Genomic DNA, 20,502 nt, shown 5'->3' on the forward strand with positions numbered 1-20,502 from the left:
GTGTTCCGGATCGCCATTGGACTCGATGGGGATTGCTTCTGAGTAAACATGTTTAGGGCGACACCAGCTTCGGGGGGTGCAAGGCCCCATGCTTGCATGACTGCTACAAACTTTTGTAGGACGCAAATCGCAGTAGTGAAGAGCATTTCTGTCAGGATGGCAAAGATCCTGCCCTAAACTATAACACTGTTCATTATAACTCTAATGCTGAGATTATTATTATTGGTGTCTTTCTTTCTGTATTAACTGGTTCCCAGTGTTCAGGTTTGCTTCCCTCGGTATAGGTAAATTGCTGTCCACTGAATATGAAGAGCGCACGTGGCCTTCTGGATGTTGGGGTGCAAGTCCTATTGGGCACAGTCAGTGGTGAGGGAAGCAACTGGCACTACAACAGCTGACAAAAGCTGATCTCACAGCCATAAATACTCAGTTCCCTGACAAACTGCACCAGAGCACAGAGTGCTGTCCTCTGAAGATGCCGGCCACAGAGACTGGTGAAACGTCAGGAAGAACAACCTTCAGAACAAGGCCAAAGAGCCCGAAAAACCCACAACAACCACTACAACAGCCCTTGAGAGATTTACAGGTTGTCCATTCCTGTCCCAGAGGGACACAGAAATGGAACCCAGACTGAATCCATGCAGAAAAGACAAAAACAATCAAAAAAAAAAAAAATCCAAAACAATAATATTGTGTCGCTTTAAGGACTAGCTACAGTTTCCCCTATGGTACTGCATAATATGCTAGTGGTATGTGCTATGAATCAGCACATGCCAAACAAGTGGATGTAGCTCTTAATGAATCATGTAGGATCAGTACTGGCTGCCTAAAACCTACTCCCATTGGAAAAATTCCATTGCTGGTACTGGCCTTACAGAAGTTTGTCAAGATGTGTTAGCAAATAGTGAATAAAATAAGGAAGTATAGCACCAAGCCCATCCACTTCATGGACACCAACCCCTAGACAATGGCTAAAATTGAGGAAATGTTTTCTGCACTCATCTTATGTTCTAAATATTAAATTAGAAGAGGCTAGGCTAAGTCTGTGAAGAATGAAAACAACCCAGCTGGCCAAGGGGATGGATGCTGAAGAGTATCCCATCAGTACAAGACTAGCTGGACTGTCTGGAAGTTACAATTTCTAAGTGATGTAGGGAGATCAAAGAATAATCAAGTAAAATAGGGCTACTTAGGTACAGGACAATTTTTCTATGACTGTGGAGAAAGGCAACCAATGCAGCACTTATGTGCATACAATTTATGAACCCACCATGTGTACAAAAGATCTACCAAATGGCAGAGATAACTATTGAAGTAGTCCACTTTTGGTCAAAAATAGTCTTAACTATCTTAACATTTTAATTTGCTTTTAATTTTTTATTTCATACATCGATAATTTTAAATTGTGCAGTGTTCTGATAGGTAGGTAGGTAGGTAGGTAGGTAGGAAGGAAAGAAGGAAGGAAGGAAGGAAGGAAGGAAGAACGAAATAGGTACTGTATTTTAATGTGAGCTTTCTAGATTGAGTCCACTTTTCTGAGGAAGTGGACATAATCCAAGAAAGCTTCCATTAAAATATAGTAGCTAGTCTTTAAGGTGCTACCATGTTTTGTATTTTCTTGTTTTTGTTTTGTTTTAGTTTTTGTCTGATAAGATTGTGCAGAGAAGAATAAACTAAATTAGCAGTTCCTGGTGGGTAGGGGCAAAAGGAACGTGTAGCTCCCACACTTTAGTGTTCAGGGATGAGTCCCTTTAGTTTTTCATAAATAAATGGTTGTGATATATTTTTATATGATACAAATCACAGTGATTATGGGAACTTCTATCATGATGACAGAATCCACACAGAGCTTCTTGGCAAAAGATAATGCAGTAGGATCAGACTGATGGCCTGTGTACTTCTATGTTGAACCAAGCATTTGGCTCAGCCTGTTATTTCATGAACCATCTATGCTACCTTGGCTAGGATTTTTTCCCCACAGTGGGCAGCCATGTGTCTTTAGGAAGCCCACAAACAACATATCAATGCAACCTGCAGAACTGATGGATTTAAATTACAGAAAGGGAAATTTTGACTCAGCATTAGAAGGAACTAACTAACAGTGCAAGCTGACAGTGAAATGGGCAGCCTGGTAAAGTGGTGGACTCTCCAGTAATGGAGGCATTTAAATAGAGGTTGATGAACACCTGTCAAGGATGCTTTATGTAAGGTTTCCTGCTTTGGCAGGGGCTGGACTTGATGATCCTTGTAGTCCCTTCCAACCTAGTTTTCTGTGTCTCCTGTACCTGGTAATAGGGTGGTGGGAATCTGTGCCAAGGCTTTGACTTTGCAGTTGGCTGGGTTATTTGCCATAGTGGAATGTGGATATTGGCAAAATGTCAATACTTTATTATTGTAAGCTATAGGGTTCTGTTGCACCTACTTTAGGTGATTGCCCTTTGCAACAGAATCAAATTATTATGTGTATGCTTGTTTTGAAAGCTGCAACTCCCTTCAGTAGGTTGTTCTTTTCCTGTTGTATATTTTGTTGAACCTTTTCTGAAGTCTGTGTGTGCATCACACTGATATTGCATTCTTTTTGTTCTGTCTCATGCAGATTAAGAAAGCCTACAGACAGAAGGCACTGACCTGCCATCCAGATAAAAATCCAGACCATCCCAAAGCAGGTATTGCCAGTCTTTCTGTGAACTCAGTCTTTTCTATTTATTACTCTGTGTAATCTCGGTTCACCAGGATTGTGTTTTATCCGGAACTGTATTGTTATGTCTTCACAATGATATTTGAACTTTTTGAATAACAGTTTCCATTCATTTCTCTCTAAGCAATTATTATTATGGATAATTTTTTCAAAAAATAAAATGACATTTTATTTTATTAATATGATTAAGTTGATTTCCTTTTTTAATAGTTCTTTTACTTTAATTTATTGGATTGTTCTTAAAGTTTTAATCATTTTATATATAGTTTTTATTCTTTGTTGTACGCTATCTTTGCAAGGTGAGCTGTCTACCCTCATAGGTGGAAGTTAGGAATATCAAATAGATTGAAATACTCAGAACTCATATTTTGAATATGGGGATAAAAGGAGAACAGGCATGCTTTAATGAAATAAGTGAATGGTGTTTTCTCGCATATACTGTATAAGGGTGGATAGAATTCATTGAATTTCGCAGTGATATGTAAAGAAGCTGTTACAGTACCCAAAGATGTGAGGTTCACACACCTTGGGATTTCAGAGCTGAATTATCTGTAAACATAGGAATTATTCACGGTAGAGCCAAAGTATATTTTAAGATTTTTTTGGGGGGGGGGAATATACCTTCTAAATTGTATCTGTACAGGGTGGATTAAAATTGATTATTTAATTTTAAAAATCTGATTTGATTAATTCAAACTGGATTTTTTTGATTTAAGACAAATTTATTTCAATGACATACTTTTGGAGGAAAAAAGTATCTAGTTTTCTATTTAAGATATATTATGGTTCAAAGGTTATTCAGCATGAAATAGAACTTAGTTATGTAACGTGCAATATTTACACTTTTGGTACAAGAAATTCATTTAATCCAAGTTATTCAAGCTGAGATAACATCCCTTTTTTCACAGTAAAATGGTATAAAATGTACAAAGTTCTGGAAAAGACATTGTATTGCTGTTCTGCTAATTTATGTGCAAGCCATGAACATTCATGTTTAAGCCAATACAAAAATATGTATCCCACATAATGTTATTGTTTTACTAAATAAAACAATTTAAGTAGTTCTCCAAATATGAGTGATTAATGTATTAAACTAAAATCTGTTCTGATATAGCTGTTTTACTAATCTGACATGCTAATCTGACATCCCGCCAACCTAGCGGTTCGAAAGCATGCAAATGCAAGTAGATAAATAGGGACCACCTCGGTGGGAAGGTAACAGCGTTCTGTGTCTAAGTCGCACTGGCCATGTGACCACGGAAGATTGTCTTCGGACAAACGCTGGCTCTATGGCTTGGAAACGGGGATGAGCACCGCCCCCTAGAGTCGAACACGACTGGACAAAAATTGTCAAGGGGAACCTTTACCTTTACCTTTACCTATTTTGTTTACACCGCTCGGCTGTAGCTGAAAACAGCTGTCTTTTGGATGAAATTTGAAACAGATTATAACTGAATATATTATTGATGACCCAAAAAGATCTCCGGTATTTTACTAACTGTTCTATGCCAGGCACAGACGAAGCTCCAAGTCCATCACCACACCTGAATATGTATAATTTAACCAGAGCTTAGAAAGTTATTTTGTTGAAATAATTCATTCATTTTACTTCTATAGTGTTAGGAAAGTAACTTATTGCATTATTAACTGATGTAAGCCGCCCCGAGTAGACGTTGTCTAGAGGGGCGGGGTAAAAATTGAATAAATAAATAAATAAATATTGTTCTAAATATGAAATCCTCATCTGATTGGAACTATCAAAGATTATGACTACCAGCAAGAATGAGTCTTTACATTTATAAATCATGATTTAAGTCGAGTCTTACTGACTAGTGATTTAAATCATGATTTAAATTGACTTGATTTAAATCAGATTTATCCTGTATCTCTATGATGGACCTTTGTACCCAACTATTATTGAAAGCTTGCTGCATTCTGTAAAATCCTTTAACCCAGCAAACTTTCAGTTTTACTTACATATCTGTGAAAGCTGTGCCCTTTGCTATGCTGTTGCTTTAAATTTTCCTTTTTCTATTTCCTAGCTGAGCTCTTCCATCAGTTGTCCCAAGCTTTGGCAGTTCTAACAGATGCAGCAGCGAGGGTGAGTTGTTTAGTTCTGTGTCATAAGAACAAGCATTTACTAGCTCTGTCATTGAATGCTTAAAGAAACAAATGGAAGCTTTGGCACTTTTTCCAGCCGTTGTGCTGTGAGCTAACACATTGCAAAGGAGTGACCAAATAAATGGACCACTTGTATTGCAAGACCTGTAGAATGTCTTGCAACAAAGAGAACCCTTCTGAATTGTAAAGAGCTTAGACTGGGTCATAACTTGTGTAAGGGAAACCTAACTGACAACCATGTTGTTTACAGTAAACAGACTCTTTAAGAACTCATGGGTAAGACAAGCCAGGCTGGGTCAGGCATTCTGTTCCTGCACTGTTCAACTTAATTAGCCATAGGAAGTGCTACAGCAGGACACCTTGCTGCCTCTTCTGAGCAGCTAATGTGTAGATTCATATTGGCCCAGATACACAATTGTTTTAACTAGCAGCAGTTGATGGCCCCTAACATGCATTTATCCAGTTCCCTCTTGAGGCCATCCAAGTTGGCAGTCATTACAACTTTTTATGACAATAAGTTTGACAATTCACTTATGCACAGTTGAATTATCGGATGAAAGAATGCATCCCTAATGTAGGTATGTTTGCATATAGGAAAGAACAAAGTGTTTCGTAATTTTTTTAAAAAAATCAGATAATCAAAACCTGAAAGATGCTAAACCATAAGGCCATAATGCATGACAAATGTTAAACAAAAACTGGTAAAATGTCAGTAAGTAAAATCAATACATTTTGTAAAAAAAGAAGGAGCAACAATTCCATTAAATACCTGGGAGAACAAAATGTCTTAACCCAGCACCTGAAATTATTTAAAATTGCTTTCTCCAACCAACCAATTTTTTGAGGTAAAATATAAATCCTCCTACGGGAGGCAGTGGAAGATAGGAGGGCCTGACGTGCTCTGGTCCATGGGGTCACGAAGAGTCGGACACGACTAAACGGAACGGAATAAATCCTATGGTACAATTCTTGACTAGGAATGATGTGGTCCAACATATGGAAAATGTCAGTTTCAGGAAGGTTGTTTGTCCTAAAATGTAGGATTTCATGTTGCATCCTGCATTTTGTCACTCTCTTCTTTAGTCTGTTTTCATTCCTAGGTGCATGTTGATAAGAACACACTTCAGCTGACTGCACCAAGTTCCTGTAGTTTTTTGTTCCATAAGTTATTTCTGTGTAGACATGTGTATTATGCTGCATTTTGCATGTTTTTGAAAATGCCACAATTCTTTTGCATAGTTATTCCAGAGTGCCTCAAATAGCATATGTGTTGGTGACTTCCTTTTTGTTTTTTTTGATCCTTTCCTATGGTTCTGTTGCTAATATAGGCTGCATATGATAAAGTGAGGAAAGCGAAGAAACAGGCAGCAGAAAGAACTCAAAAGCTCGATGAAAGGAGAAAGAAAGTCAAGCTTGGTATGTCAATTTAGATTTTTTTTAACTACCTTAGGTCCTTTTAAGGAGAAAGGTGGGGCAAAAATATTTTAAATAAATAAATAAATAAATAAATAAATAATTCTCCCTCACTCAGAGCAAAAATGCTAGGAAGCTTTCATTCTTACAATTAATTTATATATAAAGTTTATTTAATTTTAATTATTTGAAAAAATAAAGGTACCCAGAATTACATATTCGTTCCAGCGAAATTGCTGTAGAACGAAAACATCGTAAAGCGAAATTAAAAAGCCCATAGAAACGCATTAAAGCTTGTTCAATGCGTTCCGATGGCTTTAAAACTCACCGTCCAGCGAAGATCCTCCATAGGGCGGCCATTATCGCTGCCTGTCTTGCGAGGAATCTGTCTCTAAACACAGCGGGGAGCCATTTATTTACCCAGTGTCCATTTTGAAACCGCCAATCAGCTTTTGGAAAATGGTCATTTTGCGAAGAATCAGTTCCCAAAGCAGGGAACCGATCATCGCAAAACGAAATTCCCCCATAGGAAACATCATTTTGCGGTTGCAAAAAGTTCATCGTAATGCGATTTCGTCAAACGAAGCGATCGTAATGCAAGGCACCACTGTATAGGGAACATTAAAGCAGAGATATCCATGCAGTTAGCAGAATTTCATCCTGTTGCAGAAATGTTTGCATTTTTGTGATATTATGAACTTGTTACACTTTAGATCTTGAAGCCCGGGAGAGAGAAGCACAGTCCCAGGTCAGCAAGGAGGAAGAGATCCAGATAACCAGGACTTTGGAGCAAGAGGTAAGTAAAGCATGCCAAATAAAATTGGAATTTTATTAATAATAATAATTTATTGTCATTGTAAGTATATACACAGTATACCCATACAACGAAATTCACAGACACCCAGAGACCAGACACATGCACACACATAAAATTCCCCAAACACTCCCCACCCACTAAAAGTCCTCCACTAAAAATACAAGCATATTTTACATATTTAAGCCAACCTAACTCCATTGTAATAAATGTCAGCAGTGAATTGCCACAGATGAAAACGTTGGCATAGACATTCATTGTTATATGCCAAGTCATTGACTGCTGACATTTATACCAGTGGAGTTATGCTGGTAGGTGTAAGGAACAAGGTTTTAGTAATTGTGTCTGACATGTGGATCATAACATTTACATGCAATAGTAGACAGTTAACAATTTGAAGAGGTATATGAAATAAATGATGCTCTGGTCCTCTAGGAAAAATGTTTAAAAAATATTTGAACTCATGGCTTCAGTGTGTTGGTATACGAAGCATGAGGGGATTTATTTTTTCTCAGAGATATAGCTCAGTGATAGAACCTGTGTGTTGTACTCAGAAGGTTCTAGGTTTCATTCTTTGATAAGTGCTCCAAGTAAAACTTCTTTCTGAAAACCAGGTGACCATTGTTCTTTGAACTAGAGGGACTAGTCTGACCTGGTATAAAGCAAAGCTTATATACCGCCCCATTGTGCTTCAAGCACTCTCTGGTTGGTTTACAAGTTAATTATGCAGGCTACACATTTACCACCCCCCCCCCCAGCAAGCTGGGTACTCATTTTACCGACCTCGGAAGGATAGAAGGCTGAGTCAACCTTGAGCCGGCTACCTGGGATTGAACCCCGGTTGTGAGCACAGTTTTTTGCTGCAGTACAGCAGTTTAACCACTGCACCACGAGGCTCTTCTATATTTTAAGACAGCTTTCTATATTCCTGTGCTACACTTTTCAAAATGTAAACAATGAAAAATGCTCTTTAATGTTGTTGTGGCTAACAGGTAGAGCTAAAAAGACTACTGATCTGTGTCCTGTGACCACTGGCCCAGAGTGGTAGAATATACCAGATGGGCGGGCTATAAATCAAATCAAATAAATAAAATAAAATAAAATAAAATAATCAGCATTTCTACTTTCTGCCTCTTTTCCAGATCCTACGGTTACGTGAAGAGGGATCCCGTCAACTGGAGGAACAACAAAAACTCATCCAGGAACAAATCCGACTTGAGAAAGAACGAGTACGAGGTAAGGCCAGACAAGGTCAGAGCCTCTGGCTGTGCTGTCTGTTTGGGTTCTCCTCATGCATCCTTGGGTTATCAGGGCCAGTTTCTTCTTGTTATGAAGTAATACACTTCATTATAAAAGCAACCCCTTTGTTGCCTTGCTGTGAAGATTTAGTGGCAGAATGCCCTTTATCTTTTATGCCTCAGATAAAATGATTAAATGTGACTAAATGACAAAACTAAATGAAATTCAAATTGGGAAATCTACAGCACAACTCTATTCATCCTTACAAGTAAATCCCTGTGATTTTCATGGGATTTGTTTTTAGGAAAATGTGTTTAGGATTACAGGTCTAGTCTGTGGCATGTATTGACTAAAATGTTGTTGCATAACATAAAGAAAGTTGAAAACTGGTCCATTCCTCACTGGTAAATAAAGAGCTCCTGTCATGGTTCTTGGGGGCATGTATACACACGCCAGTCCTCCCCCTATGAGAACTGCAGAAGTGAGGAATGGACTCAAAGTTAACAGCTTTGCTTATGTTACACAACAGGATGTTGGCCATTTTCTGTTTAACCTCAAGCAGTTCACATAGCCATCCTAAATCTTCATTCCCTGTCTTTCAAATGGGGAGGGTGTTAAAGATTAGCTTAAGGAATGTTTATCAAGAACTTCACAAAATGTATTGTGCTTTCTTCAGTAGAGGATTGCATGTGGTATTCATTTACCGTGCAACCTATCTGCAGTCATCTTCATCTACCCCTACCTCCCAGTTAGCTTTTTTGTTCTTAGTGAGATTTCAGTGCATAAAGAGAGTAAATGTAAGATCTACCTTTAACTTGAATTGCTGTCAAAATAACTGCTAGCTGAGATCTTACACACACAAAAATATTCTGTGGTGAAGTTAACATCGCAGTATTCAGATCCAGGACACAGGTCAAATATTTTCATGTATTAAAAAGAGACATACTATGATATCCTCAAATGATTTTCATGATAGTTTTCCATTTTCCTTTTCTTTTTCGAGGCATACCAGATGGGTATGGAGAGGAGGGCAAAGGAACTCCCAAGCTCAAAGTAAGACATTCCCAAAAATGTGAGCTATGAAGAGAGATGAACAACTAACTTATCATTCCATCAGTAGAAGCCACATGGATCGCCTCCAACCTCCCAGAAAGCGGGACTGTCTCTGGCATCCTTGCTACTTATTGGAGTGGTCACTTGCTTCACCCTAATGTGTTCCTTGCACTTTAATCTAGAATCTAGGGACTAGGATGAAGGTAATTTGCAATTAAGTCTGTGACTTGGGATATTGGCAGGGTGCAAGATGCTGCTTGATGTATGTAGCAATTGCAAAATGTTCTAAAATATGGACTTTTCTATGCATAACACTAATTGGGCCTCTTCATGTGTAGTGTAGACATTCATTTTGCTATGTTTGCAAATGTTTCCATTTATTTCCATTGCTTTTATATAACATAGAGGTAAAAGCCTACACCAGATACAACTACATACTGTTGACATCTGTGGAGCTAATACATTACTTTTCTCTATCAGCTACGGTGGAAATGCAAGAAAGAAGATGAAACTAAAGGGGGCTATTCAAAAGAAGTTCTTCTCCAAATCTTACAAAAGGTCCTGTTCCAAAATGCTTCTTTGTTTTATTTTATTTCCTGCACGCCAGCTGTGTTCACACATAATAGTAAGTTAGGATTCTGGTCAGTTTGAGTTTACTGTGAATAAGCAATGTGCTTGTTTACTCCTGCCTGGCTTTTCCTAGTAGTGCAAGTAGCTAAACCAGCCAGAAATAATTTATTTAATGTGTTATTAAATCTGGGCTTTTGCCTTGTTATTTTCTTCATAAGCCAGGATTGTAACCCAGAGAATTTCTTGGTGTACAAATTCTCATTTGTTTGGCTGCAACAGCTTTGAGTCACATGTTAAACAAAACTATTCCTGATCTGACTCTTGACAATAATGAAAACAATCTAATCATTGGGCTACCTGTACAAGTGCACAGCTCCTTCATTGTACGACGGGATTCCAATTAATTTTAGCTTATCTCTGTATGCATACATGATTGTTCTGTAAGAATAAGTGAATATGTAAATATCTGCATAAGCCAGAGACGCCCTCCATGATTATTATAAGTCATTTTTCTTTTTTTGATGGTAAACAAGGGCTTAATAAGGATTTATTCGCTTGCCAGTTCTCTTCAATTTGATATAGTCTTGTAGGATGATTTCTAAATAGCTTGGAGTGAAGGGGTTTAATATAAAATTGCTTCCTTTGTGACTTTTAGCATTTTCCTTATGATTTATTAATTCCGTAGTAAGCACTACACTCATTTTGATTGTGGCTTTCTTCAGCCCTAGAAAGTAGTACTTTTTGCTGGTAACAAGTAAGAACTTGGTTGAACAAACATAATCTTGCTATTCTAATTGGTTTTGTTGGAAAAATACAGTGTTAAATATCAGTCATTGTTCTTAATAACTTGTGCTGCATTTATACTTTGTCACAACCTCTACCAAATCACTGACTGACTGCAACAGTGACATCGGTAAAACCACTGCAATTAGCATACTCAATAATTTTGTATAATCATCTCGTTAAATGTGATTCACCACATTGTTCATTTTTCCAAGTACAGTCCTTTTTCCATCTGCTGTTGATAGAGTTTGAGAAACGCTTTAACGGCTTCATCTCTATTGATGATTTGTCACCATGATCTATATCTGATTTTACTTTTCTTCTTGATTCCCACAGTATGGTGAAGTTCTGAATTTGCTTATTTCAAGCAAGAAGAATGGAAGTGCAATAGTGGAATTTGCCACAGTGAAAGCAGCCGTGAGTTGTTGCATTTTTTACTTTTGAGTTTCTTGGTAGTGCAAGAGGTATCCACTGTTGTTTTTAAAAATTCATCATTATAATGTAAATACTGTAGTCCTCTTGGGAGATACAAGATGATAAATCTTTGCAGACAAAATGGGTAGAATGTATGGGCCCTCTAAGCTGTGGTGGAAGAAGGGAGATGAATCTTTGTTGCTTTCATCAGAGCAGAGTTAATAGTAGGGAATCCTCTGCTTCCTCACTCCTCCTGCTAATGGGAATGGAGAGCTGTTTGTGGAGCAGTCCATTATTTGCAAGCATTTGCAGGACTTTGATGAACCCCAGTGTTCTTACTCAGCTTATGCCTGGAAACGCTGTGTGAGAGAGCTTTGCTTCCTTTCTCCACACAGGGAAAACAGAGGAGGAAAGCCAGATTTCTGGCTGAAATACTAGGCGAAATCCTATAGCACAGTGTAACACTCTTCAAATGGTGTAACTTTTAGACACAAATTGCTGTAAATTAAAAAAATCTCTGAGGCATTGTCTACTGCGTGTTGAGTTGCACAACATAGTATGCAACATATAGTGCCTGTGAAGTTTTGTAACTTACAGCAATTTGCTTCCAAAAGTTGTTTATGTTGTTTACATAACTGTGAGAGAGAGCGAGAGAGAGAGAGATGCTGTTATATGCTGCATATATATTTTTGTTGCATATATATATGTTTATGATGGTTGTATAACTACATAAGACGATTTTGATATTGCTGTATGACTATTCCTGGCAGGGTAATTGGCAGTAAATCCTAAAATGTTGCAGCTTGATTAACCTGGGTTTTCCTTTGATGAAACTCAGGTTAATTTGGCTTTACTGTATATTATTGTGAGCTTTAGATGTAGGGAGAAACTTTATTGAAGTTGCAGAGGAATTGTCTGCCTTTCAGATCATCTGATGGCTTTACATTTCTCTTTGCTTTGTAGTATATTTCCCCATAACCTTATTTGTTCTGAGAAACTTTAATTTGATCCTGTTCTATGTCCTTTAAGTTCTTTCCTGGAGTATGATGCTCTCTGTCCCTTGACAGAGAGCACCCCAAGAGAGACAGGAAGATACAGACATCAAGAATGAGAGCAAGTGCATTAAAAAAAAAGAAAAATGAGATGAACTATTCTGGGAGTTTGGAAAGAGGTCCTCCATATATGTGGACCAGAGAATTTTCAGATTTCCTATCCTATATCTGTTCTTCTATTTTCTGGAGTTTGATAAAGGAGGCAGAGAACTATGAAATGAGCGCAATTATAACGGCAGGCCATTTTTTAATTTTTAGGAGATGGCAATAAAGAATGAAGTTGGCCTGATAAATAATCCTCTGAAAATTACCTGGCTAGAGGGCCAACCACAGGGCAGCACCATGTATGCTGATGGCACTATCCAGCCACGGATATCACAGGTAAGTGCAATGCAAGTTGCTAGTTTTCTGCAACTAATTTGTGTGGACAGTAGCAAATTTTTGCTATGTCTTGCCTGCTTCTGTCCTAGGAAACATTTGCTAGGCACCTGTAAGATTTTTGGAAGTTCTTCATTTATGTATTTGTTCTAATTAAAACAAATACAAATCTGCCTTGATTTTGGAGTTTGCATAGATATGTTGCCATAGAACAGCTAACAGTGTTTTTGCTATTAGAATTTGTGAAGAAAGTCTGCAGTGCTGGTTGTGTTGAAAGTAGATCACTAAATATGTACATGGGAATTTGATAATATGTGAGGCTTGAGAAGCAATGTATGTGGAGATCTTTTTAGAGGCAAAATGAGGACAGACAGTTCTCTCACACAGGGAAAGGGTTAAGTGCACTTATGAACTTGTTACTTCAGACTTGAATGGGCATCTTGGTTGGGGGTGGAGGCCAGCTTTTTGCTCTCAGTACCTGGCAGCAGCACTAGGTCTGAAAAATGGGGAGGAGCTGTTTTCAGAATTCAGCCTGCAGTTTTGTTTTGTTTTTCAGTTTTGAGGGGTTTGGGGGTATTTTGGGGGCATTGCATTCTGTTTCAGAGCAAAAGTGCTGTTTCTAGAATCTTGCAGTGGAAAACAACCTTGGGGCAAATACATTTTTCCCACAGATATACATTTTTTTATCTTTGTGATATAGGAGCCTCTAGGGTATCAAAAAATACAGTGGTGCCTTGCTTGATGACGTTAATTTGTTCCAGCGAAATCGCTGTAGAGCGAAAACGTCGACAAACGAAATAAAAAAACACATTGAAACGCATTGAAAACCGTTCAGTGCATTCCAGTGGGCTGAATACCTGCTTGTCCAGCGAAGATCCTCCATACGGAGGCCATTTTCGGTGCCTGTAAAATGAGGAATCCGTCCTAGAAAACAGCGGGGGGCCATTTTCTTCAGCCGGCGGCCATTTTGAAACCCGACGATCAGCTGTTTGCTGATCGTTGTAAAGCGAAAATCGGTTCCCGAAGCAGGGAACCGATCATCGCACAGTGAAAAAACCCCATTTAAAACATTGTTTTGTGATAGCAAAAGCGATCGCAAAAACGTCAACATGAAGCGGATTCGTCGTAGAGCGGGGTAATCGTCCAGCGGGGCACGGCTGTAGGCTGTACTTTGCCTGCTTCTGTTTTATTGTGTAAGTTTATGCTCCTTTGTTTATTAAGAATTTACCCCAACTATAATTACCCTATTTTTCCATTTATAACATGCCCCCATTTATAAGACCCACCCCAGTTTTCTAACCCCAAAATTAAGAAAACTTAGCTTTGAGGATTGAGCCACTGGGCTTAGAACATCGGGTATTTTGAGTCTGTTGAATCTTGAGCCCACATGCTCCACCTCCGAGGAGGTGTTTTCCAGTTGGTTTGTTCAGGATCAGCTGATATCAGTTCCATAAGGCTCATGAGTGGAGGAAGCTAAGTCTCCTGACTGTAGGAAACTAAGCCTCATGGCTGAAGGAAGCCTGTTTACAGAGGCAAGGTATGTGCCATTTTGTTCTCTCCTCAGCTATCTCAGGTTACTTCCATGTAAAAGATGCCCCTCAATTTTTAGGGTAATGATTTTAGGAAAAAGTAGCATCTTATAGATGAAAAAATACAGTATACGGTGGACCCTCGACTTACGAAGGTCCCTACTTACAGAAATTTTGAGGTATGAAAAGCTCCGGCCACAAAATGTTAGTTCAACTTGCTGCCGGAGCTTCGACCTACAAAAGGCAGAGGGGAAACGGCGGGAAATTCAAAGCAGCCCAGGAGGCAGAGAGCACAGGGGACAGGAGGTGGAGGGCAGCAGGTGCAGCTTTCGAAGCTTTTGGCTTGCAAGCCAAAAGCCGCTCCATGCCCGCTGCCGGCTTTTGGGGCCTGAGGCAGAGGGCACCGGGGACAAGAGGGCAGTGGGTGCAGCTTTAGAAGCCCCAAAAGCTGAAAGCGGGCGCGGAGCTCCTTTCGGCTTCCTGGGTTTCCAAAGCTGCAAGCTCAAAGCTGCTCCCCGCCGGCTTTTGGGGCTTAGAAAGCTGCACCCACGGCCCTCTTATCTCCTGTCCCCGCTGCTCTCTGCACCGGGGCAGAGGGCACCGGGGACAGGAGACAAGAGGGCAGTGGGTGCAGCTTTCTAAGGCCCGAAAGCTGACCGAATGCTTTCGGCTTCCCGGGCTTCCAAAGCTGCACCCTCTGCCTCCTGTCCCTGCGGGGATGGGAGGCAGAGGACAGTGGGGACAGAAGACAGAGGGTAGTATTTGCAGCCTGGTATTTTTGGAAGCCTGGTATTTTTTCCCCTTTGGCTGGAACAGATTAAATGGTTTTCCATGCATTCCTATGGGAAATGGACCCTTGACCTATAGAATTTTTGACCTGCGGCCACAGTTCCAATACAGATTAATTCCGTAAGTTGAGGGTCCACTGTATAGTTAATTATTCAATACATTTACAGTGGACCCTCAGTCTACAGACGGCTCCACTTACAGACTTTTCGAGTTACATACTTCTCTGGCTGCAAAATTTAGGTTCCACTTGCAGCCAGAGAATCGACCTACAGACCGGGAAAAGAACACAAAATGGAACAAAAACGGGCGGTTACGGGATTAATCGGTTTTCAATGCATTGTAGGTCAATGGAGCCTCGACCTACAGAATTTTCAACCTGCAGCCGCCGTTCCAATACGGATTAATTCCGCAAGTCGAGGGTCCACTTATTGCAATTGCTTTTCTGCTCACTTGGAATCTCCAAGTGATTTCAGTGTAATATATATCATATTATGTAAAAACGTGTGTGTATGTTTTGTGCCGTCACGTCGGCACAGACTTATAGCAACCCTAATAGGGTTTTCAAGATAAGTGAGCAATATTCCTTCTAAGTTATGTGGGTTGCAGCTGTGCAGCACTGCATTGGTGACGCACACCCACAGCCGGTGTTGCTGCCCATTTGGTTTCAGTCACAGCCGGACCCCATGTACGCAGGAAGGACCCAGCACTGTTGGAAAAATAGAGCGAACATTGTGAGATATTTAAGCAATGGTTTTACCAGTTCCCCAGTCAACTGAGCGGGGATTCAAACCCTGTTGTCCAGGATCCTAGTCCTTCACTCCATCCACTACACCAGTGGTCTCCAACCTTGGGCCTCCAGATGTTCTTGGACTTCAACTCCCAGAAATCCTGGCCAGCAGAGGTGGTGGTGAAGACTTCTGGGAATTGTAGTACAAGAACATCTGGAGGCCCAAAGTTGGGGACCACTGCACTACACCACACTGGAAAGAAAAACTTACAACCATTTTGAAAGCCAGCTTTGGAAAACCAAAGGCAAAATGCAATCATACAGTTTTGACTGCCCACCAGAGGGCAGACTAGCTCATGCACTTACCAGTCTAACCTTTTGAGGTTGTGCAATTCCAGCACAGCCTCTGTTGAATATCTAGGAGCCTGTCTACATTTCAAAAACCCCACAATATGAAGTGTTTTAATTTTAGCAGACTCAAGTCACGTGGTTTTTGAGTCATTTCCTGTGTTCCTACTAATTGAAATGCTTCCTTTTAAAACTGGCTTTACCGTTCACAATGGGTTTAAGATGATTAAGAAAACAGTGTTGATGGCAAAGGAATTTTTTTAGATGTAGGATATGTCCTATGATGCTGAACCACCTAGTTTTCCATGTTTCTTTTAAAATTTCATTTCCTTTGCCATTTCAAAGCCTGCATTATTTTTTACTGTTAATTATTATATAATTTTATAACTGTTTGTTACTTAGTTTTACATTTGGTAATATTTTGTAGTTTGAGTTCTGCCCATTGCTGCCATCTTGAGTGTTTAGCTGTGTGGTTCTTTTTATATTTTATATTTTTATATTTCTATATCTGTGGGTTGGCATGGTGTGATTGAGTTGATGTTTATTTCACTGTTGGAAACTGCCCAGAGTAGTGGCATGGCCACAAGATGGAGCAGTACAGAAATATAATAAATAAATAAAATCAATCAATCAATCAGTATTATTTAATGACTTTAGTTTTGTCTTGCCTTTCTCTCAATGCAGGTCCGAAGGTATCACAAAAATAACAAGAAGTATATATTAGTTGCATACTTAAAAAGCAGCTAAGCATATAATAAAAATAAAATAGTACTAAATTTAAATCTTTTTTTAAAAAAGAGAGAATAGTATAGCATACCCCATTAAAACTTGTCTCGGCAGCTTAGTCAGTTGCTAAAAGTCTGCCTGAAGAGAAGGGTCTTTACCTTCCAAAGGAATGATGGGGGGGGGCAACCTACCTTTTTGTAGGAATTCAAGAGCCCACCCATCAAATAAAGTCTCTGTCTCTTATTTCTTCACCAGACATTCCTGTAGGAGCAGTAGGACTGAGATAAGGCCTTCACTGAGGAGATAAAAACCCAAAGAGGCTCATAGAGGGAGATGGGGTTCTTCTACAGGGTTTTATAGGTCATAGCTTTTCCTTTGTGTGGTGCCCAATAATGGACTGGTAGTACCAAAATAGGATGTAAAATAGGAATCATTTGCTCCCTGTAACTGGCCATAACCCACTATCTGGCTGTGGTGATTTGGACCAGCTGAAGTTTCAAAGGCAGCTTTATGCAGAGTGTATTTTATTAAGCTGTGTGGGAGGTAACTGAGGCATGTGTCACCATAGCAAAATCGGACATCTCAAGAAATGTCTGTAATTGGCATGTTAGCTTTAACTATGCAAATACACTCTAGTAACTGCTGATATTTAGGAGGCTGAAGAAACTAGAGAACATCCAAGCTGCAAACCTGAGTTTCCAGTGGGAGTCTAAACGTAATCAAAACAGGCTTATTCTCTATTCTGTCTTTTGACTAACTAAGAGCACCACAGTCTTAAGTTTCAATTTGTTTCCCCTCATCCGTACCATTACTGACACCAAATAATAGCTTAGAGCCAAAAAAGTTATGTCAGATTTAAATGAAATGAGCAATGAAGTTGGATGTCATCAGCTTACTGATGGCAGAGAACCCCCAAACTCCATACAGGCTTTCCCAGAGATTTCTTATATATATAGTGTAAGCCTTCTAATAGTCTTTATCTCATGTTCACCCACAACAGCTCTGAGTTCTCCACCATTGCTGCTTTAGTCTCTACAGTATCTCATTTGTTTTATCAATGCTGGCTCCCTGAAAAAGGAATAGATGAACTGAACTTGAAAATGTTAGTCTCAATTATAGAACAACGTTTCTTCGTTTGTGGGATGGGTTCCCAGCTCCCAGCTGCTGGCATATATGTTCTTCCCTGCTGTTCTTAGATGTTAAAGCACCAAGGAAACTTATAGAGATCGTCTGGCCTCTTTTTGTCTGTGTCCATAGCCTAGATAATGTCTTCAGCAGTGTGTGGGTGAGAAAATAGTAGTTGTGTACTTAATGAGCAGGTGCTCCAGCAGCTTCTCAGAAGTGACTGTTGTTTGGATCTTCTTTTGTTTTTAGCTAGCAGCTGATTCTAAGTGGCTGTTCCTGAGAAACCGCCTCAGTCTCCCTGAGGTTTTGTTTGAAGCTGGGCGGTTCCAGCTAGGGTGCATTTACAGCTCTCTTTGAAGGGTGGTTTTCCATGTGACTCCACTGGGTTGGCTGTTTATAGATTACACATTGTCCTGTCCAAAGTACAATAAGGGAACAGAACTCTAAACAGGATCAAAAGCAGCATTAAAATCAGGTTGTCTGAGGCAAAACTATGGTTTCTTCCCATTTTCACTAGAGCTTAGAGTTACTGTATTTCTTTAGACTACAGCTTACACAGTCCCTCAACCACCATGGCCACAGTTAATGGAGCCAAGGATTTCTGGATACTGTAAGCAAAATTAATAATTTTCTCAAGCTCTGTTCTCAGCAGTGTCAACAACACTCACAAGCATGCTCTGTAGAACTTGGTGTGAGTCCCTTTATTTAAGGATTGAAGAGCAGCAATTGACTCTAACCAGAAGGTTTTGTTTGTATTAGACTATCTGTCTGGATGGGCGGGGTATAAATCTAATAAATTAAATAAATAAATAAAGTATTTAGGCAGAAGAATTTTGGCTGCAAGGTTTGCTTCTTACTAAATCTATGACATGTGACTGGGTTTGTCTTGGCATGCTTCCATCACAGTGCATCTGACTGGGAGGTCATAGCTATATGAGATTACAGTGTCTGAGCTGAGGGGCAAAGAAAGCTGGCAGCTTAACTGAAGCTGTAGCTCATTGGAGGTGAGGGAGTGTATGAATCAGGTTGGCCTTCTGGCTACATGCTCGATCACACATGTTGAAATGTTCCATTCCAAGCCCTTACTTAATTCCAATTGTATATTTTATTTCTCAACAGTGGAAGGGAAATACTATAGTTGAAACATAGCCCTTTGTACCAGTGAATTTCCAACGATAAGGAATAAAATGGGGACAGTTTACAGGGTGAAAGGAGGTAGAAGCCACTGTTTTTTCCCCTGAAGAATTTGCCCCTCAGCTAGTTGGCATTACAGAGAAGAATGTTGTTTGTAACATCAGCAAAAACATCCTAATTGGCTGTTATCCCTATTAGTGATGGGCACAAAATGAACCACGAAGCAAAACAAACAAACCCCAAAACACCATGAACTGTGCCATTTCTTAATTGTTTTCAGGGTGCTCAGAAACATGTGCCTGCCAAAAACGAAATGAAATGCCAATCGATGTTGGCGAATCATATACTTAGTGATTTATGCTCTTGGAGACTTCTGGGAGTTCTAGAATGGCCCCAGTATGAGTTAGAGATGCCAAACATGCCACAAATCTTCACATGACTCACTTTCCACCATCTCAAAGTTTGGCGAAAATTGGATTTGGGATGTCTGTCCAAAGTAGGTTACCCCATGAAAGAGCACTTTCAGAAAGTTAATGGTTCGTGAATAACTATGAACCACAAACCATCACAAACTGCCATTTATGCCCATCTCTAATCCCTATATTTTTATTTTCGAAAGAAAAACATTACTGAATTCTCTACCCTAACTGTGTGTCCAGAAGGCTGAATTCTGCAACCTGAGTATTTTATGTAGTTAGAACAAGTTTCTAGGTACATCCCCATTCTCTACAGTTCTGCAGACTGAAATAAGATTCTGCACTACAAGACATGGAAATGATTCTGAAAATAAATGCTTACAGTTAAACAAAGTCCTAAAGTGGTTAGAAGGTCTCTCACAGACCATTAATGGACTCTGGGCATTGTGTTTTGCATATTTAAGCCTATGATAGACAAAGTTCCAGAAAAAGAAACACTGCAATATAAAACATCTTTGTGTTGTTGTGCCATGTGTGTAATAGAGCCTCACCACCCTTCCTGGTTCTGTAGGATTGTTCCCATGTGACCACATATTTCGTCTGCTTTCTGCACATCTCTCCTGGAGCTCAGAGTCCACAAATTAAATCTATATGCTTGTGACTTCATATAATCTCCCCCTGCCCGCTTGTCAAACAGTATTTCATCTTATTGTTACATCTTTGAGTTTTTAAATCAATCTCAGTTTGTCTTTTCATTTAAAACCCTGGAAGGCTCAAATATGATTTCTTATCTGCCGTGCCATGTTTTTTTTTATTACATTCATGTTAATAATACACCTCCCAGGTGCCAAGTTAATATCTTTTTGTCTGCCCTATATTGAAATATTTTTAAATCTACTAAGCACCCTATCCTGTGCTACTTGAGAGAGTCAGCTGAGGGGCCATGGAATGCTTCCAACCTCTCTTTGCAGGCTGAATCGTTTGTGAGTGGCTGTGGCAAGCTTCATCCTTGTTTCTGACCAGCCATTTGTGTTTCCTTAGACAGCTATATCAGATCAGAGAATTCTGTAGACTTGTCAGGAAAGGCTGTGGATTCACCAGATCTTAAACCCATTATTCTCTTGCCATGGCACAAACAAGCCTTAAAGCAGTGCCACACTGAAGCTGGCATAG

General features: G+C 39.6%; 1 protein-coding gene across 2 annotated transcripts in view; it reads left to right on the forward strand.

Moving 5' to 3' along the window:
• DNAJC17 (DnaJ heat shock protein family (Hsp40) member C17) overlaps nt 1–20,502 on the forward strand; it is a 31,584-nt gene that overhangs the window by 655 nt on the left and 10,427 nt on the right. Inside the window, exons 2-10 of one of the 2 annotated variants that reach the window (XM_020795731.3) lie at nt 2,597–2,666; nt 4,741–4,799; nt 6,148–6,235; nt 6,946–7,028; nt 8,189–8,282; nt 9,289–9,338; nt 9,819–9,896; nt 11,028–11,108; nt 12,416–12,538. In XM_020795731.3, coding sequence (XP_020651390.1) covers nt 2,597–2,666; nt 4,741–4,799; nt 6,148–6,235; nt 6,946–7,028; nt 8,189–8,282; nt 9,289–9,338; nt 9,819–9,896; nt 11,028–11,108; nt 12,416–12,538 — 726 coding nt within the window. The remainder of the gene's footprint in view (nt 1–2,596; nt 2,667–4,740; nt 4,800–6,147; nt 6,236–6,945; nt 7,029–8,188; nt 8,283–9,288; nt 9,339–9,818; nt 9,897–11,027; nt 11,109–12,415; nt 12,539–20,502) is intronic. The other variant, XM_020795732.3, reaches the window with a different exon arrangement.

This window comes from Pogona vitticeps, chromosome 1, assembly GCF_051106095.1.
Source record: "Pogona vitticeps strain Pit_001003342236 chromosome 1, PviZW2.1, whole genome shotgun sequence".
In the NCBI taxonomy this organism is placed as follows: Eukaryota; Metazoa; Chordata; class Lepidosauria; order Squamata; family Agamidae; genus Pogona; species Pogona vitticeps.